At 41.8% G+C, this 25,164-nt stretch overlaps 1 protein-coding gene and 1 long non-coding RNA gene across 7 annotated transcripts in view; one reads left to right on the top strand and one right to left on the bottom strand.

Moving 5' to 3' along the window:
- Positions 1-25,164, bottom strand: part of LOC116037858 (myosin VIIA and Rab interacting protein) — a 153,414-nt gene that overhangs the window by 53,256 nt on the left and 74,994 nt on the right. For all 6 annotated transcript variants that reach the window (XM_031281917.2, XM_031281919.2, XM_031281916.2 and 3 more), the window contains one exon: positions 10,068-10,289. In XM_031281917.2, coding sequence (XP_031137777.1) covers positions 10,068-10,289 — 222 coding nt within the window. The remainder of the gene's footprint in view (positions 1-10,067; positions 10,290-25,164) is intronic.
- Positions 1,567-21,401, top strand: LOC118494819. Its single transcript, XR_004897024.1, has 3 exons — positions 1,567-1,576; positions 3,899-3,971; positions 21,387-21,401. It is a non-coding gene; the product is annotated as an uncharacterized LOC118494819 (long non-coding RNA).

Genomic DNA, 25,164 nt, shown 5'->3' on the forward strand with positions numbered 1-25,164 from the left:
AGAAAAGAAAAGGAATAAGGCTCAAAGCAAAATTAGATTTTGACCACTGAGTGCATCACACAGAGGACAGACACACAACTGTAAAGCATCCAGAGTGGAAGTGTTATTGGGCGTTACCTGTGTCTTGCTCCAATCTGTGGCAAACCATTTCTGTCTCCAATCCCACTAACCTATAATAAAAACAACAAGCTGCTTTAGCTTCTGTTCTGATCCACTAGCCAACTTACTGCATAAACCGATTTAAGAATCATGAGATTTCCAATCACCTACAGAGTGAGCACTGTGAGCCACAAATGACCCGTTCACATGGAGTTTCCTCAATCATGAAATGATGGGAATTTCCAGAACATACCCGCAGGTACACATAACAGGAACTACAGACTGTACTGGCTCACTGTAACTGGCTTCACAACTGGACCTGGAGTGGTGCTCAGATTGTAGGTGTTACTGATTCAGTCTCACCCACCTCCACACACAAACACACACAGGAGGCCTGGGAGATGGAGGCCGACGAGTGAAGTCAGAGAGGCTGTGACTTACAGCAATTTAAGCAAAATAACACACAACGGTATTCACACAACTGACAGGAATTAACATACCCACAAGAAGGTGTGTGTCTATCTCTGTGCATGTATGTGTACATAGTGTTTATCTGGATAGCCGTGATTTATCACCTGCTACAGAACCACACACACACACACACACACACACACACACACACACACACACACACACACACACACACACACACACAGCTTCAAGGCTGAACTCAGCAGTAATTTGTTTTAAAGGAAACTCTTGCACATTGCATTAGTAAGATTAAGGCGCTGATTCTGATTTAGGCAATGTTTCAATTAATGAGACCAAGGTACTTAAATAGATCTTAGTCAAAGCTAAGTCGGGACCACCAGGAGGTGTTTAGAACTTAAAACACCAGTGTGTGTGTGTGTGTGTGTGTGTAAGTAATTCTCCCATGTGTATACCTGCTGTCGAGCCCGACTGTGTATAAAGTACAAAATCACCATTGAGAGTTACGATCGACTGGTGGCTCCTGTGTCAGCTGGGTTGGACACGAGACAAGGCCGCGGAAGGGGAGGAAGAGCAGGAGATGGAAGGAGAGAGGGTGATTAGTGGCTCTCCTTCCTGTGCCTGCAGCTCATAAAGATGAGCCCGTTGGTTCCGCTGCACTCTACGTACTTTAAACCGTTTCAATTGATGAAAGCTTCCTGGGTATCAAGTGTGGGAATGTTCAGACACCTGATTTAGTCAATTTTGTGTGCTGATTGGAATGAAAAAGTGCTTTATTAATCCCGAGCACGTTAACATGTGGGGTTAGCTGTGACTGCAGAGATGAAATATGGCACACATAAACTTTCTTTGCCATTAATTTTGTGGTGTGTGATTTAAAAGCTCCACCCTGCAAATTGATAGCGCCACAGTGTGACGAATGAGAGGGGAGACTTCCATTCTTTATCTACTAAGGCTTGCAGCTTGCTGTTTTGGCGTCTGTGGCTCAGGAGGTTGAGCGGGTTGTCCTTTAACCATAAGGTTGACGGTTCGATCGCAAGCTCCTCCTGTCCGCATGTCCAAGTGTCCTTGAGCAAGACACTGAACTCCAAGTTGCTCCCGATGGCAGGCCAGTGCCTTGCATGACATGGCAGCTCCGCCACTTTTGGTGTGTGAATGGGTGAACGAGGCAATGGCAAATTGTAAAGCACTTTGTCTGTAAAGCACTTTGTCCGATAAGGTAGAAAGGCGCTATATAAATGCAGACCATTTTACCATTTTATTGGAAAAAAACACACACAATAATAAGTCCTGCAATCCATGGTTCATCCATCTGCTATAAAACCAGACAAAACACAGAGCTAACAAGCAGCAAGACACGAACATACATAGACATGTAAATGCCTTATTAAAGCTGAGACGTCGGTGGCGGTGTGCACACATTTTCATCTGTAGCCCGGTGCTGTAGGGCAGACCCACCCTGTCTAAGACTAGTCTTGCTCACCCGCACTGATAGAAAATACCCCCGCAAGGAGGACAGAAAAAGATCACACTTTGACTCTCTGCCTCTCCTAGCCGCAGGTGCTTGTCTGACAGCAACAACAGAGGGTTCATGGAGTTTATAACGCCGGTGTCTTTAGAAACACACATAGACTGCTATTGTTGTGGGATCGTTTTGAGATGTAAAAATAAATATTCATGTGCGTGAAATATACATGCATGGAAACAAGAGAAACATACGCCTACACTTTTGTATAGAGGTCTTAATATGGAGCAGGTGAATGGAACAGAAGCTGACAGACAGGTGAAGGGTCACAGAAACTGTGCAGTCCAAGGAAAAAATCCCTACGTTTATTTCCTGCTTCTCAATACCATTATGCATGTCCAGTAAATCTACAGAAACAATACAAACACTGTCATAAAGGAGTCTGGATTTGTCAGCCTGTTTAAGAAATCAAACATTTATAGGATCTATTTTCTTTGTGGACAACAACAAAAAAGGCAGCATATAGATTTATTCAAGCAATAAAGCATCTACAATATTAATCCATAAATAAAAAGGGGTGTAATCAGTTGTGTTAAACCTGATTTTAACCAAAAGGCCTCAGCGCATCTGTCTCTGAAAGACAAAAGACCAAGCTGTCTTTCAGACAAAGAGATTTTCGGCCTACATGGAAAATTCCAATCCATGTCTCCTCAGAAAAGAGGGTGAAGCCATTTCACGGCAACAACCAGCAAGTCACACGTAGGTGCTACTGCACAAAATGGCCACAGGTCCGAGAACTCTGATCTCCCATTGGCTCCTGGGACCATAAAACAGCATGGAGCCGGGTCAGGGGACCTGAGCCATAAATAGCCTGACTACCCAAAAATTCCGGTCTTCCGCTGGTGGCTCATGCTGCTGCAGGAAGCACACAAGTACTAAAAACTTCCATTTCTGAACAAAGTGGATTTAATTAAGTGGATCCTGGAAACACACGTCGTGTTTCAACGCTGCAGAGAGAACGACGATGTTCTCTAGAAGAAAATCGGACACGGACACCGTTGTTTCGTCAAAGTTGACTCTGGCCTGTTCCTCGCTGCCCTGGGGATCAGAACGCGGCCGTTGACGAGCGGCCGGATTGCGTTCTGTTTTTTCCGTGGAAACCTACGGACTGATGGACTGAACACACAATAAGAAGGGTTAAGGTTTTCTGGGCAGAGAAATAGTAATAGTAATTTATTAATGTGTAAAGGCTAATGTTGCCATTGTTTACCATTAATGTGATCGATTGATAAGCGCTACGGGTGCGCATTTGATTTATTAATCTATGATTGTGACCGCTGAGTCAAATCTATTTCTGTGAATGTACTCTGATCACGGTGCATTTGTTGATATGTTGTGTTGAATATGTAGCTTGTTCAGAGTGTAAAGGATAGTGCTTCTCCCACTGCTGAGGAGTTTAGTTACTGTTCGGCGAGATAATAATCTCCGTCGGTCCATCTGTTCACAGCCGCGAGGAGACGAGGACGCCACCCTGCGGTCTGTGTAGACCGGCGGAGTTGGTTAACCCCGCGGAGAATCAGCTGTTTAGCGCACCAGAGTGGTTATAATGAACGTCCCCTTAGTCAGACGAAATTCTCAGAGTCTGCCCTAATCTCACGCTAGTCCAGACCTGAGTGACTGAGAGGGCTGGTCATTATCGATAACTAAGATCTAAGTGTGTCTCTTTCTTTCCCCTTTCTTCTTTCACTAACCTCATGCACACAAACACACACACACGCACGCACACACACACGCAAACAGGTGCGTGAATAGCTAAACCGCTAGCCCATAGCAAAGTAGCTAGTGTGTTCTTTTGGTCTGTAAGACGTTAGCCTGAAAGCTAACTGGCTTACTCTAGCCACACAGCGCTGCACCCAGCACCACTACCGCCCTCTTGAGGCTAAATAGTCTTGTGCAGCTCACAGGAGTAGCCATTTTTGTAGTCTTTGAACTAGACTACATTTGGACACCCCCTCCTCCTCGCACTCTCTAAGAGAGAAGACACACCAGCCCGATAATCGGGCGTCGGGCCATCTGGCGAGGTCTGTGACTCGAGTCTGTTCGGTGTGTCCCGTGCCGTCGGCCGTCCGAGGAGCCGTTGGCATTCATTTGGGCCGACCAGACATGTTCAGTCGGGGACAGGGCAGTCGGGACTCACCCGGAAATGGGGAGCGGATGAGCCGCTCAAAATCTGACGAAAATCTTTTAAACTGACCTTTGTCAATCTGAAATGAAGACAGATTCAGCAACTGCATGGCCTATTTCTCGCTTAAAATGTTTTCAGAAACACGTTTCTGTGAACTATTTTAGCACAATATGAGATCGTATTCTGAACATAGACAGTATATAAGCATGGACCAACAGATCCCGTTGCTCTGGACGGAGACCAGTGAAGGCCGTTAGAAGCACTTTTCCGGTGAGCGCAGCCTCCAACTGAGAGAGACGACGTAGATGTGACGTGAGCAAAGTGTCTGAAAGTTCTAAGTCTTCTGGTAGCTGTGCCAAGACAAATCTCAATCATTCCCAATCTAGCAGAGACGGAGAGCGTAGGTATATGTAAGGAGATAACATAGGCACAGGCTAATTATTGCTAACTAAAATGCTAGTTAACATTAGTAATTGCACTTAAACAGCTAATGTGAGACGAAACTGCCTGCGCGCTTCTCCTGTACTATACGGTGATTCCTCTACTATGCGACAGTAAGTTGCGTGGTTATGACACAATCGTTAGCCTATTTTTATAAAAACGTCTGCTATGGAGCCATAACGTGAAGTACAAGGTAATGGAGTCTTTTATACATTGTCATGTTTCTTTAGAAATAAACAACGGACAAGTCTTTAAACGCTTCAGACATAAAGTTATTCGCTGTCAAAGTGCGCCAAAATGAATGGCAGTCAATGGAATGCTAACGGGGGGTGATCGCTTTGTAGCATTAAAATAGCGCCATAGGAGGTTCGCGGTCCGAGGAGAGGCTTACCCCCTTGATTCTGAACAAGCCGCCATGACAGTCTGGCTGTGAATTTCCGGAGAAAAAAAAACCACGTGACGCGTTCGTTCAATCTGCTGCCGGTTTTCATTTTCTGGGAAATAATCAGACTGTTAATGGAAACAATACAGAGCAGCGCCGCCTGCTGCTATGGAGACGTATTACGTTTCGTGCACGCGCAGAGCGTATGCTCAAGTCGGTGTCGCCTCAGTGTGTCTGAGTTATTTTTAGACCTCGGGGACCCGACTGATCAGTCCGACTGGCTTTTCTGCCGACGGTCGGCCCGTCTGGTTGGTGTGTCAGGGACGTAACACACACTCATACAGACACAGACGTGTCTCCTCACATCACGTGCTGGTTTGTTTTTGCTTTGTTTTGTTGTAGTTTAAAAAAGGTATATTGGTTTTAATTGATCGAAGGATTATTAATTGGCCATTGATAATTTTGAAGTTAATAAATTCTACTATATTTTAAATAGCAGTTGTCTGTGATTATTTGTGTACTTATTGTAATAAGCTGGTTAAACAGGTCGTTGCTTGGATTCCTCCTTCCTTTTGTTCATTTAGAATATACCAAAAATTAACCAAGTTAATTCAGATCAGTATTTTAAAAGGGAACACCACCGAAATGAGACTGTTTCACGGTTTGATTATTGGTCCCTGACTTCCAGGGTGATGCCCCGTATTGATTGTTTGTCGATTTGATAAAGTTATTAATAACCTTGACAACTTTATTAATATTGATAAAACATCTTTGATAATTTGCCAATTAAATCTGTACCCTACCGATACCCAACAGTGGGGTGAAAAGGGAGAAGAAATAGCCTCGAGATGTCAAAAGTCAGTTATTAAATTAATGGAAAACTACGAAATTGCCCAAATATGTGATGCTGTACAAGATACAGATTCCATAGCAGGAGTAAATAGGCAGGATTTATATGATCAGATCAAACTGGCACATCTCTGTGCGTTGTGATTGACAGTCTGTCTGGTGACATATGAATCCTGTTATATGGTAAAAAACATCCATTCACTTCTCCTCTTAGGTGAAAACATACAGCAAGTATTCACAGTCTCTGAGAAAGTGGCATGAGCTGCTATTGTAACAATAAATAGATGTGACATGCATGTGATATCTATAAATGTGAGTGTGTGTGCATTTGTGTGGTTGCATGTTAAAGAAACTATGACAGTACTAAGACTTCTTACGACTAGAGAGTGTTTGTATGTGCTTGTAAGATAGTGTCCTGAGGCCCCTGAGCTAAATCAGCTCCTGCTTGGCCTTTCAATGAAGGCAGCCCCATGGCAAAGAACCAACCAAATAATGAAATGTGAACTGTGTGCGTGGCTGCATGTCAGCTACGTGGTTGCACCACCATGACAGTGCTAGAGCTCGCTCAGACTCACATTTAAAATACGACAGACGGTTAATGTCGCACTTTAACTGCAGCAGTGTGTGTGCGTGTCTGTGTTTATGTGGATGGAGAGCTTATGTGTGTAAGTATTTACAGACTATTTGCAGTTGTGCAATGCAACAGTACAATGATGTGCTTCCATGCATGGAGAATTACACCCTACCCCTATTACACATATTTTTTTTTAATAAAATTTTTAATGCCAAAAATGTATTTCAATTGAATTAAAATGCTCTGTATAGGTGTGTGCACTGTGCATGTGCTTATGTGTAAGCCAGAGAGAAGCAGGAAATAAAACGGTAAGAGGAACAATTCAATGTGACAGTCTTAACAAAAGGAGAATCAAATAGCATTTCACTGTGCATGTGCTTATGTGTAAGCCTCTCGTGTGTGTGTGTGTGCGTGTGTGTGTGTGTGTGTGTGTGTGCACTGTGCATGTGCTTATGTGTAAGCCTCTCCTGTTTGTGTGTGTCTGTCTGTGTGTGTGTATATATGTACAGTATAGTATACATAGGTCTGCAGCAAATGCCATAATCTCCCAACAGTTGTGCTTTAGGATGAGATTATGAAAGCCATGAAGTGGTAAGAACAGTCATTTTAGTGTATTGCTATTTCTGTGCACACACACACACATACACACACACACACACGCACAAACGCATGCACGCACACAATCACACACAGGCTCACACACAAACACACTGTATATATAGGTACATCATTATGTGGCCTGAGGACTGTATAGACAGGCACAGAGCCATCCATTTCTGCAGATTAAGCGCAGAGAAGTGCAGTGGCTCAAATGTAAATGTGGAAAATGGAGACTTCATCAGGTAGAGAGAGGGGGAGGTGACAGAGAGAGGGAGTGTTAGAATATAAAAGGGACCGGAAAAAAAGGTGGAGAAAGGATAAGACAGAGAGAAGCAGGAAATAAAACGGTGAGAGGAACAATTCAATGTGACAGTCTTAACAAAAGGAGAATCAAATAGCATTTCACCTCTCGGATAATTAGGACAAGTACTTTCCTCCTCTGTCATTCCCTCTTCTAATCTTTTTCATCCTCCTGCCCTCCCCCTCTTCCTCTCGCTCTTGACCTTCATCGCTCTTCATCTCCTGCGCTCCCCTTTAACATTCTCCCCACTGCTTTGGGTGTGGAGCCAAAACAAGAATAAATGACTTTTTAGTTTCCACTAAAATTATTTGACTGTGTGTGTGTGTGTGTGTGTGTGTGTGTGTGTGAGAGAGATTTACAAGACGAGAAAGGTGTTATGACAAAGCTGCTGATGCACTCTTTTCTTTTTATTCACCATCTGTCTTTGACACGCTAACATCTCACATCAATTGACAAAAACTGAAATATTCAACCAATCAATGACAGTGTCCACCTCTAACTAACTAACTAACTAACTAACTAACTAACTAACTAACAAACAGACATATGATGTGTGTGCTCACATGTCTGTTTGCTTGCAAGCAACGTGTCTGCCTGGATGTAAAATAATTAATTACTGTCTTATGCGCATCCATGTGTGAGTGGGTGACTTTAGTCTCCCAAGTGTGTCTATGTGTGCAATGATTACAAATCTGCTTTCCCTACACGGATCGCGCCTGTGAGCAGCGTGGCCGTGCCACTGTGAATGTTGATGGACAGCCGGTGCATGCGAGGGAGACCATTTGGCGGTCTGTTCCCTTTTGCGGATTGATTTTGCGTTTGGATTCAGCAGAACCCCCTCAGAAATGGTTCAAAAAGAGCCACAACCCACTGACATTCAGGAGGAGAAGATCCTGATAAGTAGATTTATTATGAATGAATGAATGTATAGTATATTTTTTTGAACTTGTGATTTTTGACTTGACTTATACTGATGCTATATTTCATTTTAAGAATGTTTTCTTAAAAGTACTGTAAATAACATGCAGATAGCTTAATTAGCATTTACTGCACAATGACTCCAAACTGATCCTAGTAGAAGAAAGCAAGCATTAGAAAGCATTACTTCGCAGTTTAGTTATTTCCCACCAGTTATGCTCTGTTTAGCAATAAATCAATGCCTTTCCTTTGCAATCATCCACTCCACCAGTAGACTAATAGCTATTTCCAAAATAATGTCCAGGGCGCCTCTCTAGCCTCAAGCTCAACACTCGTGCAAGCTGTAAATTACTGTTCCAACTGACACGACTCCACCCAGAGAGAGAGAGAGAAATTCATGCTAAAACCAGATTTAAGCCCTTTTAATGCGCTAATGAAAAGTGCTGTATTTATATGTAGCTGGTCGACAGCAATGTTGTGACATCAGGCCCATCTGTTACTCAGTCTAAACCCCTAATGAGAACATTACTGAGCCCCCGGGAGAGACACATGCAGAGTGTGAGGGAAGATATGATCAACGCAAACCTTGCCACCTCTTTTGACTGCCATCATCTTTCCCTCCTCCTCTTTGCTGTCTCTTCTGCTCCCACTCCTCCCTCCTGTCTCATACACCAGGACTCAGGGCAGTGGGTCTAACTCAATACACCGTGCAGCAAAAAATCAATGAAAGACAAAAAGATACAGAGCTGAGGGTTTGAGGGGAAGAGATAAGGTCAAGTGGAGGGGCTCTGCGATCCTGTCCACCTCCACCTTAACACACAAAAACAGAGAGAAAATCCGAAACGCACCATCGACACACCTGCGTCTCTAATCCTTTGCTGTCTTCTTTGTAATATTGCACTCTAAATATCGCAACAAAGGTACTATATCACACCCTGCTTTAAATCCCCCACAAAGATGGACTTGCACACTCCAGCGTTACAGTATTTCCAACACCCCACCCTTGCTGCCCAGACAGAGAGAAAGCTTAATATTCATCCAATGGTAAGTCGGGGCACTAGAACAACTCCCAAAGCTTTGGGACAGACATGCATGCATAAACAGCATTAAACACACACACAGACACACACAGACAGACAGACAGACAGACAGACAGACACACACACACACACATTTCCCACAACAAATTGAGAGTTGTGTGGCAAAAATCTTTGACAAAAACTGCCACATGCATGATAATTCATCTTCCCTGCTATGCCGTGTTTACATCTTTCTGTGTCAGTTTTTTCCAGCAGTGTACATATTGTCATTTCACCCCAACACACACATTACTTTAGACTACACACATGTTTCCTTTGATTTAGTACCCTCTTTTCCTTAATGGCCCCATCTTCTCCCCCTTTGCTGTACACTACCAGGAATGTTAAAAAAGCACGGAAGCAAAGCTGAAAACAATTATTTTTCATGAGAAATTAACAGTTGGATGTCCTAAATACAAATCAAACAACATTCTAAATCCACCCATCCCTGCAGCGCTGACTCAATTAAATTCCTGTGTTCCCTCTCATTCATTCACTTTCCCCCCTCACATCTGTCTCCTTCAGTGTCCATATTTCCTCAACACTCTTCTCAATCCCTTCTTTTCCCCCCATAAATGCCACATATCTATTTTTTCTTCATCCCAATTCCCTCCCTACTTCAGCATCCTCCACTTTACAAATTCACAGCATCTCTCGTATCTCTCGTCCCAATTCATTCTTCTGTCTCTAATCTCTCCCCGTCTCCGCCGCCGGCGTGTATGTGAATGTGTAAGAAAACACTAACCTGCCCTTCTGGCACGCAGAGCAGAGCCAGCCTTTGTCCTTCTTGTTGTAGGTGCAGCAGGTCTTGCAGACGTTGTACTGGCAGTCCAGGCACAGGCGCTTGGGGTTGAGCAGGAAGGTGAAGGGCGCGCAGCAGCGGATGCAGCAGTGCTTGTTGAAGCGGTGCTGCTTGGAGAGGATGGAGCATCTGCTGCCTTCCTCCGCCAGCTCCTGCTTCATCTCACTGAAACCGAGAGAGGGAGAGGGGGAGAGAGAGAGGACAGGAGGGGGAGGGGGGAGAGAGAGAGCAGGAGGATGGTGAGTCTGGTCGAGAGGTAGAACGTGAAAACGGCGGAGGATGGCAATGCGGAATAATTGGAAATGCTGTGGTAAATAAAAAATTAAAGGGGGGGGCGGTATTAAAACAAGAAGGGGGGAGGTCAGAAGGGGTCATGGGTTTGGTGAAAACACTTCCACACTCTGTTTGCCTCCTTTCTTTCCCCCTCTTTCTCTCTTACACTGATTCTGTGGAATTAACTTGATGGCTGACATTTCAATTTGGGAGGACCTGTCATGCCTTGTTTGCCCACATCAGTCAGAACACAGCTGAGGAGAGCACGGCATGCACGTCTTCTATGTCCCCAAATAAAAAATCATTGTAACTTTGTTAATGAGGGCATGGACGGCACTGTGAGGATGAGGCTAGATGATAAAACAATTGGCATAAATAATGCTAAGTTGAAGGTCCCTTGGTGGAGATTCTCATGTTCAACACACACAAACTAGCCTGAGAGAAAAATCGATGAAAAGCCTCCACAGTCACACTAGAGCTGTTTGGGCTTTAATCCAAAAATTACAGTTTAAAACTACAGCAGTGAAGGAGCACCAGCCTTAATTATCTTAACGCCTCTGAGAATTGTTCATACTAATGAACGATTAGGATTATAGACTGAAATACTTGACCAAAGCTTGTTTAAAAATCAAATCCACAGTCACACCTGACATTGACATTGCAACAGCTGCACACAACTTTTTGTGCATCATGTTATATGAATTTCCCCATATTTTCAAGTCAGGTTTTGATATTGATTGGCTGATAAAAAAGAAAACAGAGACTGGATAATATAGGTTGTTAATCAGTGCGTTAACCAGCAAAGCAGCTTTGCTATCCGCGGCCTGTACTCAACTGTTCACATAAATTATGTAAATGGGTTTTCCTTCTGTAAGATTTGCGCTGACTGAGCAACGCACCATATGCAGAGGCTGCAATAAATTATGTAATGTTTTGCATTTATATCATAAACCTTTCATCGTAAGTACATATTGCACTTGTGTCAATTATATTTAAAATAATACACGGAGAGGAGACGAGACAAGAGATTAAGTAACACATTTATCCGTGTTTACACTATCAGCCATCAGTTGTCATTAGGCCGAGAAGAGGCTTGAGATGGAGCTGTTGCTGCTGGGAAGGTGTGAAAGTGCGTTCAGCTCGAATGGGCGGTGAGTAAATTATTTAAGCTGCTCTTCTATACACTACACACAGCCAGGTTACAGCATACACTGTTCTAACTGATCCTAAAGACACACACAGAGCACACGCCATGTACAGTATATGCTAACAGATGTGTGCAAAACATAAGACACAAAAAATATCCTTTTTACCGAGAAAAAAACACATATCTGAACCAGTCTGAATACAGTGGTGCATGTAATACAAAATACACCCTAACCTAAACGTAACCACTAAGTCATACATGGGAAATTAAGTGCATAGCAAAACCTGAGTGCTGAATGCAGCATATTGTGAATTTCCTGTGTGTACTGTATGTGTGTCTGTTGAGCCAGCGGGGGCATTGCAATCTCCTGCTTCCCTAAGTTATTAACGCCGCTCCTCAAGCAGATCCTCTGCTGCCTCACTGATTGCTTTTCATATGCATCATTAGACGCAGCATATTAACAAGATGAACAAACATTTCATATACAGTGTCATGTGAGAATGGGTTGTGTGAGGATTGAAGGGCAGTGTTTGGCATATGCATACTGACATACATATGGCTATATACCAAGATGGTCAAAAGGAGGTTTTGTATTTTGCACATGCAAGGTCACAGCACAGCTCCTGGGAAATGGTGGCTCCTAATCAAATTAAAACAATCTACACAAACCTCCTTGTTTGCAGCAATCTGGTTCACAAACAATCCAATACATATATACACACCCACACTTAACACAGAGCAAGCCAATCATATGCCGCATACATTCACATCTCAATAAGTCGAAGAAGCCATTGCCTGGGAATCATATTCTTCAATTCAGATTAGGATTGGGTTCCATTTTGCATCTCTGTGTCTGTGATACGGGTTTAATGAACAGCCCAGTTATGGCGGCTAGCTCCGGCCGTTTAATTAAATGAGTGGGCAAGGGGGGGGTGGGGGGGGTTGTCATGCCTGGCGTCCCTAACCATTAACTCATATCTCTGTTAATGAGGCAGGAAAACCTGTGCTTATCTAACAGCCATGACTGGAGATACATGTGGGTCATCCAGGTGCCAGTAAGGTACAATTAGCTCAGAAGAAATAACAGTAGTCACTCTTTATTAGCAAGTGACCACTCATGGAATTTAACATGTTTCTTAGACAATAAATTACTCAAGCCTTGAATTAAGGTCAACATGATGTACTGTAGTATAGCTCTGGACAAATTCAGAACTTTATCAAATGCTGAAAGTTTACAGGAAACCAAACTCTTGAATTAAAAACTATTGATTATGTAAATAAGTGTGTGTGGAAGGTAAAGTGGGTTCACAGTGAGGAACACAGCTGAATACCAATTCATTTTGTGATTTAAAATCAGGGCAGCAGAATGGTATGTGGATTTAATGATAGTGTATTTCTGACTGCCTGTCACTCCTAGCAAATATTATTTGCACTGAAGGTCTATTAACTTAGCTCTCTCCTCTCCCATTTTCCATAAAGTCTGCCCTGCTTCTCCTTTCTCACTTTCTCTTCCTACTAATGATGTATTATGATGTTATTTTTCATGATGAATACCCTCATGTCTGCTGCTCCTTACTTTCCATTTTGTTGCTTGCTTTCTTTCAGCTGACAAACGGACAGGCTTAAGTTTTCCAGGTGACGTTGAATTATGTTATGGCCAGATTTGTAATCAAGATAATGGCATTTTGAGGTCCAGCTACAGCCTGATCAGAAAACAAAAACAGCAGCATTTTTTCTTTTTTTAAAGTGATGTATCGCCCTCTCAGCAGCTGTTCTCCGGCTCAGTGCAGTGCTTAAAAGTTACAGCTCTTAAATCTGATGCACTGCTGACCAACTCACAACTGAAAAGTAATGTGATGAATCAGCTTAGGTGAAAAAGTAAACAATATTGTGTTTAGAATATGCATTTTTATGCCAATTAGTTGATTAATAGAGACCAATTCAATCTTCTGGTCGCTTATGAGGGTGAACATGAGTGTGTTGATCCATACACATAATTGTGATTAAACTAAATTAAAGGTGCTGTAGGTAGGATTGGGAAGATCCAGGACTTAGCCAAAGAATTTGAACATCGACAACTTCTCAGTCCCTCCCCCCTTTCTGCTAAAGCCCGGTCTCCTAAGCCCCTCCCCCCACAAGAGAGAATGAATGCGTGTGCATGAGCAGTGATTGACAGATTGGAGGATCTGAACAGGGAGATGTGGATTTTTGCAAATCGCACTACAGGCTGTAGGTGGTGCCAGAGGAGCCGGATTCTTTTCTAAATTACCTCTTTCATGTAGTTCTACTCAAACATAGGGTCAGTTTCAGCAAATATGACAGAAAGTTAGTTTTACAAGTCTTACCTACTGCATCTTTAATTGCTTGATACTAGGCAACTAGGGAAAAAAACTGAATGTGTAAGCAAAGAATGAGTATCAGAATAGCAATCCTAACAGTAAAACTTTATTAGCATCTTCAAATTACACATTCGATTATTAAGGCATAATACTGCATACCCTTACGTTTTGTGATTGTGGGGTCTTAAATAGTAATGCTGTGATGCTGTATGAAGAGGAATCCGCCGACACTGTTCTTGATTATAAAAAGGTTTATTACAAGCAAAGATTCAGCATCAATTTTACAAATTCCTGCAGAGAGCTTGGAGAACGACCAACCCAAATTCTTCCAAAAAGTCGTTCTGCCTTTTCTTTGTGTGAACAACGTATATATCCTATGCATTGTATCAACATAGGATGTGATATGTGTGAGTATATGATTCGACCACAGAACTGACCAATCAATGCCTGTTATCTGGCACAACTCCAAAAAAGGTCTCTTCTGTCTTGGGGGGACCTCTGCTCATGTTAACAATTTCCAGATGTTCTCAGTAAATGTAGAGTAAAGTTCATGCATCCTCCTTATACCAACTCTTAAGTCAAAGTGTATAGAAAGTTATAGAATGTCAATATACCACATGATGCACAACATAACTCCTGAGAGCAATGTCTTCCACACCCATGCATAATGAATGGAAGTAATTATTAAACAAATAGTGAGGGACAATCAAAATCTGAAATGGCATAAATCAACCCCTGTTTTAACACCATGTGTGTTTTTATGCACATACATTTTTTTATCATGGTAGGATATGTACAGTATTAATGCACACAAGAGGACCTAACACACAAACAGTGGATATACAATACCCAGGTTGACATGCACAGAATGTCCTTTTACTATATATAGTATGGCTCTCCTCCTATAGAGCCAGGCACTACAACCAAGAAGGAAAAAAACAGAAACGAGAGGGAGCCATGTTGGAGTATTGTTAAGCCAGTGGGAAGATCCTGGAGAAAATGAGCATACAATATAGCAGAGAGTCTTTGATCAGTGCTTTGATCCGCCTGCTGCAGCGGAAACCCACAACAGCAGCATCTACTGTTCACCATTACGCCGGTAAATCATACAGGCCCGGAGCAGAGAGATGTGGGAGCACACCTGAGGAGGGTGTGTATGTGGACTCTTAGTGTGTTCATGTGTGTTTATTGATCTGAGTCAATGTGCATTTTCAAGTGTACAGTAGCCAGATGCACTCGGTAATTGTGAATTGATCGAGGTCTTTCCAAGCGCTTAAGGTGCTTTTAATTGAAAGTGGGCAATTTCAAGAGTAAAGATGTTGTTTTCCTGATACTGTGTAAATCTTTGTGCGTGTGTGTGTGTGTGCTCTGTTAAGTCTGTGCGTAGGGATCCTAGGGGACCTGAAGTGACTTGTTATCTCACTGTGTTGCGTGTATGTGCCCGTGAGTGTGTGTTATGTGTGCATGCATGCATTTCTATCTTTGTACACCCTGTGTGCATTAGAGCTGGAGGAATTCTTATCTGCTCCGGGAGGGCAAATTTGGGCTCAATCGAAGCGCAACATTTGCATATAGCCCCCGACTGGGTGAAGCCGAGTTACACAGTTCATCCATCTTAAATGCCAGCTCCAAGAGTGAACAGAGAAAACCACTGTAAACAATCTCAACTCTCTTTCTCCTCTGCAATGCAGTGGCAGACTGGCACGTGGGTCATAAATTTCAAGGTAGAGAGTTTCTGGAGTTAGGCTATTGGGATTAAGCTGTTGATTAAGGTGCAGGTGTTGGGAGGCTGGTGAGCTGAGATGAACTCCTATTGCTTGTAGGTGGAAAGGGGACATTCCTATCATCTGCAGGAATATATTTGTGCATATTAGTCACTTTAAAATACTCTAAAGTCATAAATGAATAATCCACTCATCAATTTATAACAGACAACCCTAAAACATTTGAATAACAAGCTAAGGAAGATAAAGTAACCCCAAACATCTACCTAGGTCTCCTGCAGGATGATGCACACTACATGGTACAAATTATTTGACGGCAACTGTCTATCAGCACTCTCATACATGAGAGGTTTGACAAATTGCAGTTCTGGCCAACTCCAGAAAATCCATGTAAGTATCTCCGACAACAGACGAGAGTTTTGAGCCGAGTCTCAGCCAACAAGGTAATTTTCTCCGAACAAAGCGTCTGTAAAAAGGGCTGAGTGACTTGAAATGATGGAGAGATATAATCCCTGCAGCCTGTCATCTTCCTCCAAACTCTCCTGGTTGACATGTGGAGTACTGCAGGCTACTCCAAACACAGGGAGGTTCCAGTGTTTATTGCTCATATTTATTGTAACAACAGTGTTACAATTTTATATTTAACGAAAATATGTCCCCATGAGATGAAAAATGTCACACAGCAGAAATACCTAATGAAAAAGAGCAGTGTCATGACAACTTAAACACTAATATCGTGTAGCCAATATGTACAAAAATATATTAATCAACAAAAACACAAAGTTAAGTCTGCAAAGACACAATTTTCTTCATAACACCTCCAAGGTAGTAAAGAGACAGAACTCTCCTTCAGCAATCAGGAAACTAATTACAGTTAAGTGTGTGTTCTTTATACTTTTGTATTTTCTACTGTGACTGAAGGGAAAGAAAGTAAAAAAAAAATGTCCTCAAACTGCAAGTGGAATTTCCACCAAGTACAAGAAAACTAATGATAAGGAAAAAGACCAAGAATATCATTAAATATTAAAGAGAAAATTAATAAAAGTACATTTGCACAGTGTTAGCTAATAAACCAGGAGATGGAGTACACGGTGAAATCATGAGGTCAGGAATAAACATCAATGCTGCATTTTATATTTTATATTATATTATATGGGTCTAAATCATGGAAGAAAATGCTGCAATCATTTTACAAACTTAAATTTAAGACTCTTTAGCCACCCTGGCAGCTCTGTGAGACTGTACTATAGGCACAGCGGTACTTTAAAGTGCCCATATTATGAAAAAATCACTTTTTCTGGGATTTGGGGTGTTATGTTGTGTCTCTGGTGCTTCCACACACATACAAACTTTGAAAAAAATCCATCCATGCTGTTTAGAGTGAGATACAGTTTCTGAATGTGTCCTGCCTTCAGTCTCTGGGTGAGCTGTTCAAAATCGGCACGGCTTGTGACGTCACAAGCCGAAACGAGCAGGCTAACCGCAACCATCAGCTCGTAGCGTTAGCATGCTAACGCTAATGCTAACGCTAATGCTAACGCTAATGCTAACGCTAGCATGCTACCTCGTTCTCAGTAGCAAAGCACTGCTACAACACACACAAGTTCACCATAATCTACAAAAGAACTACTTACATGTGCGCCCTCATTTAGAAGTCTCCCAGCTAATCCTGCCTTGTAACTGACCGAAGTTGTAGAAACAGCCTCTTTTACTGTCTATGGAGCTAGCTAGCTGACATGATCTACATCTAAGCTACTGGGCATGTGCAGTGCAATCAGAGATAGTACAGAAGAAGAAGAAGAAAAGAGGTCTCACTCTGTAGCTAAAACAGAGACCAGCTGAAAAGAGGATCTGCAGCAGTGAGAGAGAGCGGTGCAGTACAACAAAAATATGGTGTTTTTTGAAAATTAAACCATGTAAACCTATTCTGGTACAACCTTAAAATACAATTATGAACCTGAAAATGAGCATAATATGGCTGCTTTAAGCTAAATGCTAACATGCTCACAATGACAATGCCAACATTCTGATGTTAAGCCGGTTTAACGTTTAACATGTTCACCATCTTAGTTTAGTTTATTACCACATTAACATTTGCTAAGTAGCATACAAAAAAAAGCTGAGGCTGATGGGAATGCCATTAGTTTTAAAAGGTATTTGGCCATAAACCAAATTGTTTATATTGAAATTTAACCTGTAAATGATGGCGTTGGCCAAAAGTCAGGGGATCACCAAAGTGATTATAATTCATCCTGATGGGGACATGAATCTGTGTTCCTAATTTTATGGCAATCCATCCAATGGTTGTTGAGATATTTCAGTCTGGACCTAAAAGTGACCGACAACAAACAGACTGACTGCTAGCGTGGCTAAAAGTATCTGTAAACACTTTTTAGCTCCTCAACTCCTTTGAACTCTCTTAAAACATTATCATTTATATATTTGAAAAATAAGACATTGTATTCTTTAAGACACTGTATTTTTGTATTCTGTAAAGGAATGTGGCTAATTTATACAGCATACATTATTGATCATGTTCATTTTTCTGTGGTGGCCTTGGTGTGGTTTATTCATCCACTGCATGAATAAAGAGGAAACAAAGACAACTTGCTCTCTTTGCTCTCTGTTCTCTGCTGTTCCCTCTCTCTTACATCTTCAATACACATGTATATCAAATATCAGGCACAGTGGATGCTTCTCATGCACAATATGTCTCCTCTTTCATTTAGCCTGTCTGCCTATCATTCTGCAGGTATAGTGTACGAGAAGCTCAAGGTGACCACAACAGAGATGAAGCGATGCTGCTGCTGCTGCTCCCCTTTCTCTCACTTGAAATGAACTGAGATAGTACACACACACACACACACACACACACACACCCACACACACAAATATCTCAAATAATGTCAAGAATATAAATCCCAGAAGTATTCAGCCCCCTGAATGTCAGAACATCCTCCTCCTTGTGTGTGACAGCCAACTGCTAATGCTGGTAATATATTCTTAGCTGTTCTGCTGTACGTCTGGGATCCTAAATAATATGTGTGCATATATTTGTGCTTGCAAGCATTTATAAGAACACTGTGCCATAAGAGCAATACCTGAAGTTGGAGTTCCTCCTAAAGAAACTCAGAATGGAACCCCCCTGGTAAGTTTTTCCACAGGGACTCATTCTTGCAGCATCACCAAGCACATATAAAGACCTGCTCCATCTCTTCACATACTTGACATCAACCCTGGGAGGCTTTTCAGCCCGTTGAGCTAAGAGGCATGTTAGCAAACACTATGGGAAAAAAACACATATGCAGGCATGCAAGCATTAATGGATGAACACATGCACACATATTAAAGACACAAGGGGACATAGTCCTTTTCCGTGAGTGATGGTGCTGTCCCCACAGGGACACTAAAAGGCACAGTCCATCTCACTATGACGACGAGGGAAGGGCTTCTGATCTATAGGTCCAGCTGAGGCTCAATTTTTTTTCCAAATTGACATAATGACTATGATGATTATTAATTGTTCCAATCGCTTCAGTTCCCTTAATTAACATGATATACTGTAACTGCAGTCATCTATGTCATTCACTGTATTAAACTAATGAACCTGTCTGAGAAGCCTTGCAGATGGTCTGCAAACATTTCCACAGCACTAACAGCGACAGCTATAATCGACTGCATTAGTAAAATTTGATTAGAATTTTAAAAGTTCGTACCCAAACTCACTTTTGGCTCTTACAGCAAGTGCATACGTAGTGTGATAACATGATTAGAGAATATGCATATACTCTGGGAGTGTTAATATTGACATAGTCGACAATGTTGAGTTTACCCACAGCTTAACAGCAAAGTCAGAGCAATTATTAAAGGCTATATTCCGGAGAAGAATCAATTACACACAACTTCCAGGCAGATTATCAGACTACCAGTGGTTTGAGATAATGTCACGCTCACTATTAACTCTTTCCTGTCTTTCTTTCAAAAAGATTTCTCCTATTTTTGAATTTCTTCTTTGTCATGTACCCCTCTGTACCTAAGCACTTTCTGTCCCCCTGATCATTTGTGAGTTTTTGATGCATTTTAGACCTGTGCTACAGTACCATCAATCCAAGCCTGTAAGTGTGTGAATTACACACTGCAGCTATGGCTATGTTACCCACAGCTCAATACGTCAGCAGCCTCTTTATTCCCCCCCCTCTTCCCCTATCTCCTCTCCTCTCTGTGAACCCTGAGCTAAAATGAAGCCTCGGGGCAATGTGGAAACTTCTCTCTGAACCAACTTTGGCTGCCGACAATTATCCAACAGGCCAATAATGAGCCCTCACTTCGGGAAACAATCCAAGTCAAATGTGTGCTCCACTGATAACGTTTCCAATCAGAACTGCCTGCCTGCGTGGCAACTGTGAGAATGAGAGAGAGATAAAGAGGGGGAGAAAATAATGTTCCTGCTACCCCAGCAAGGTGCTGAGATAATTTTGAAGTGAGAGGGAATTCATTTTTGCATTCTGGTATTATTGTTTTGACCCTCCAATTACTCATAATTGACAGATTAAATTCAAAGATAAGCATTTTATTTGACCATTCCTTCTCCTCAATGGGCATAATTGTTTTCCAGAAAATTGAAACTGGAGCAGTGCACAAGATTTCCTGTGTCAAGAAAGAAGATGGGCGAAATAGGAAAGTTAAAAATACTGAATTTCAGAGGCTTGAAAAAAAAGTCAGATGCATAAACACACGGCTAACAAAGACTCATTCAGGTATATTTTTTATGTATCAACTAAGTATCTTCTGACACGTTCTTACCTCCTTTAATCCAGCCCTCAATCCCTGTCACTCACTTCATCAAACACTCTACTGATGCTCCATCATGCCGCTTCTCCTTCTTTTCATCCCTTTAACCCATTTTTCCAGCTACTGTGCATCTCAGATTAGCAGCTGTAGCTCTTACAAGCCACAGTAACAGGCGCAGATTGTTCTTTCCTCTGCTGAATAATCTCTATTCACACAGTGAAATCAAACCCAATGTGCCAAGAATGCAGCTTAAGTGTCAACCACACCGTTGAATGCCAAGTGAAGAAGGAAAAGGGAGGGAATGGCAGCGGCTACTGAGCACACATCAACACCAGTGCCTCCATCCGGGGGGTGGGGGGTGGGGGGTGAAATACACTGTTTGTAGTTATTGGGAGAGTCAATCTGTTGTTCGGCTGCTACAAGGAAACAAAGGCAGTCTACAATATGCTGCATGTTTCATTTATGTGAGTGAAATATGAGCAGCAGTTTTAGTCCATATTCTTTCATTTGCATTTTTAAATGTAATCACTTCTCATACAGCTATATAACTGACATTATACTTACTTCCAGAATATTTACATAACACCTTAATTTTAACATTTACATCTATGCCTTTTTGAAAATTAAACAATATGTATCTTAAAATCCTCCTAAAATCTCAATCTACATCAGCAGCTTGTGATGCTTTATCTCCCTCTTCAGTTTAGCTACAATGGTACAGTGGCAATATGCTGTGTAGCGCACATTAGCCGTGAATGCAGGTGCGAGAGGATGTGCTGCTGTATATTAAGAGGAGGCCAGGGATAGCCGCTAGGGAACAAGTGGCTATTTCTGTGGCAACAAAGACGCAGAGCTACAGAAGAGCAATGTTCTCTGAATTCCCCTGTGATGAGAGAGGAGATCTGCATGCGAGGAAAGTAAAAGAGGAATGAACAGGGCTAAGACAGACAGAGAAATAATTAGGGCTGAACCAAGCAGAAGAGACAAGGGAGTTATTTTTGGGAGATGCCAATTCAATTACAGGAGATGGGGGTTTGGCTGTGGTTCTGACATAATGGGAGCTCTTCTACTGACCAGGACTCCAGATCCCGATTAGACTCTGAGGGAGCCTGACTGGCAGCCCCAGCCCACCTGCTGTATCTTAGTGTGTGTAGGTTGGGGAGACAAAGCATAGAGTCTATGTGGATCCATGACAGATTTGACACATTACACACACACACACACACACACACACACACACACACAATTAAATCAATCTATTACACACTCTGGCATCAGCAGGAGAAGGGCATGTCGGCTTCACATACACAGATATGGAGGCAGAATCAAATGTACACACACACAGCTGCAGTATGACTGATGGTTGTGTGACACCCACCACGTGGATCGTTTTCTGGTCCTGGGAGAGCAGCTTTTGTCAGAGGCGGTTTGGGGGAAGAGAATGCGGAATATGGTATTGAATGTAGACCAAAAGCTATTGATTGCTGCCTGAGAAAGGAGGGTATTTCTAATTGCACAGCACTTTTGATTTAAGCCCCACAACGACTGCTAGTGACAGAGAGCGGGGAGGCAGCACATTTTATCAGTGCTAAATGCATTTTGAATAAGTGCCTCAACGCAACAATACATCCAGCAATGATGCACTTGCAAATTAGAGATTTATAAAGAACATACACTGAAAGAAATGCAAAGAGAAAGACTTAAGAGAGGAATAAAGAAAAGGCTGACAAATAAAAAGGTAGAAAATAACAAACAAAACGGACAAAATGATCATGACAGATTGTCCGTGTAGATGTGTTTGCTAACGGATCAGTGTTGATAACAAACCAACCACCCTAATGCACTTCCCACCGCTGACAGACATGCATATTGGCTTTATGATAATACAGTGCGGGTGGCAAATCAATAGAATCAACACGACAGACACTCATACTGTGCTTCCCGGGGCATGTCAGGCAATATGAATGTGCTGCAGGCTGTTCACACCTGCAGTACTCAAAAACAGAAAAAGCAATAGTAAATGTCTTTATTTACTTTTTCTATCTATCCACCTGGGAAACAGTTCCTGGATCTGTTTCAGTGATGCAGACAAACCTGCACCAAGAGCCCACGCTGCATGCACACAGAGAGAAAAGCTTTCCAAAATATCAGCTTTTTAAAAAATAGAACACAGATACTAACTAGAGTTGTTCCGATATCAATACCAGTATCGGAAATACCTCCGATACTTACTAAAATGCCAGTATTGGTACTGACGAGTACGCCAGTCTATGCACCCATCCGATACCACGTAATTTAGCCCCGAAAAAAATAAACTTTAAAAGTAGTTCATGTTCTTTTTCCGTATATATATATATATATATATATATATATATATATATATATCGGATTGATACTCAGTATTGGGCGATTTGCAAGTTCAAGATTCCGAATTTGTATCGAGAAGATAAAAATGGTATTGGAACATCTGTAATCCTACATGAAGGAGATTGACATTATTTGAAGATCTTTGTTACATTGGTTGATTGAATTTAAAGTGGAATACAACAAAATCAGATTATAACACTGAATTCTATAAAAACCTGAACTGGTGTACCGGCATTATTTAATAAAGTTTGCATTCAAAACTCACATTCACTCTCATCACATACTTATTTTTCATTCTGGTAAAATGGCTTTAACCTTGTAAGAAAGCTATCTTATAATGGCCGCTGTGAGCTAAAGTGAACTCTCTGATGTTCAAGCGTTCTCAGATAACCCAATAGAACCACTCGTAAATACAATTATCTCAGCCTCAACACACACATAATACTCTATTTATGATATCTGGACAGCTTGCACCATAGGGAGTCCAGTTCACACGGTGGTCTTGTCCTTTCAAGCCAGACACATTAATTTCCAGAGCGGTTATTATTTCCTGAGGCGCTCTCTGCGATAAGTTTGTTTTTTAATCTTAGGTGGAAGTGTGCAGACAGAAGTCTGTGTGTAATCTTGCAAAAATGTACACTCATGGCACTCATGTTCAATCAAACCAAAACACATGCTCACATGCACACAAAATACTCCGCAGCAAACAATCGCAGAAGTCAGACTTCTGGGATTTAGAGAAAGAGAGAGGGAGTGACAGCGAATGAAAAAGGCTTTATAGAGAGAAAATCACATCACTATGTCCTTGCATCGGTCACCTTGGGTTTCTTGTAGCAGTTGAGTTAGAGGGAAAGAGAGAGAGAGGGAAAAACTGAGTGGGGGAAAAGAGATTTATCACAGCTGGACAGGTGTAGCTGAGGCAGAGGTTGAATGACCAGAACTCTCTGGGAATTACGGCTACATGAAAGGAGACTTAAAAGTGTTTTGCTCAAGCAATTACTGAATTGCAACTTACTGAAGCAACACCAGGAGGAGTTGCAGCAAAAACATGACCACTGATATGCTGAGACACATGCACTCGTGCATCCAAGCATGCCTGTCGCATAATTCCGAACACAAACGCACACTCTGCAGCTACACAAGCCACATGGAATAACAATGATATTGCTTTCAGCCGGAGGCAAAAAAATGGCTCATCCATTACAGGATGGTCTGAGCAGTCAGAAAGCCATTTCTTATGGCATCCAGCTACGGAGGCAAAAAGCCTCATTACATAAAAGCATAAATGCCTGTCAGCTTATGGCCCGAGTCATCAATGATGTGCACTCCGGTAAGGCAGAGTAGGTAATGGTTATAATCTAACTGAAATCAGATTTTTTTTGCACACTATTTAATACATTTAAATTCAACTTGGTTCAGATCCATTTGTAATAGTGTAAAATAATATGAGAATAGCAGAAAGGAAAGGATCTGTCTCTTTTCTCTTTCACTCTTGTACAACATAAATGTACCCATCCTTTTTGTCTGATGATACATGCCAAAATTATATGGTTATGTATGAATGTGTCAAAAGGAACTACATATACTTTTATAAAATGTATGTCGTAATATGTTCACACTCATATCAGATTTTTGGCAGCTTGGGTATTGAGTCGATTTGGACTTGGTCTTGACTGTGCTGGGTCTTGGACTTGACTGAGGAGCTTGCCTACTAGGCTGTCCCTGGCCAGTCATCTCTTCAATAACTCAATTTAATGAAGTAACAAACCCCAGTGACAGCGATGACAAAGACTGACACGGCCCTGACGCTCCATCCATTCCCCTTCATTGGTAACCCGACACTGACTCATATGTCACACTGTAGCTTATGGCCTTAAAGAGCACAAAGACAGATCATTGGACATAGGTGTCCCCATGAGTGTGTGTGTATGTGTATGTGTTTTAGCAGCAGGCAAATCAAATAAACAAGTAGGTGATACTTGCACTACTACTGACATTACAAAACTATGTAACACACAAGGTGAAAAGAGTACACGTACACAAGGGAATAGGTAGTAAAGTAAAAGCTGATACTATGGTGTGTGTGTGTGTGTGTGTGTGTGTGTGTGTGTGTGTGTGTGTGTGTGTGTGTGTGTGTGTGTGTTAGCCAGTCGAATAATGGACAGAAAGTTGTCAAAACGCTGTTAAACGTCCTTATAATGAGAATGCAAAAAAATATTGTAAATGTAATAAATTGCAGTTTAGTACTTGCAACTTTATATTATATTTTAATTGGTGTAATAACGCTCCTTTAAAATTACGTATTACATCGTAAGTTAAAAGTCAGCTACACCTTTTATGAAGTAATAATTCCTGGTTAATGCAGTAAAGGGATGTCATTACCTTATCTGAAAATTCAT

The sequence above is a fragment of the Sander lucioperca genome, chromosome 1 (assembly GCF_008315115.2).
Source record: "Sander lucioperca isolate FBNREF2018 chromosome 1, SLUC_FBN_1.2, whole genome shotgun sequence".
Lineage (NCBI taxonomy): Eukaryota > Metazoa > Chordata > Actinopteri > Perciformes > Percidae > Sander > Sander lucioperca.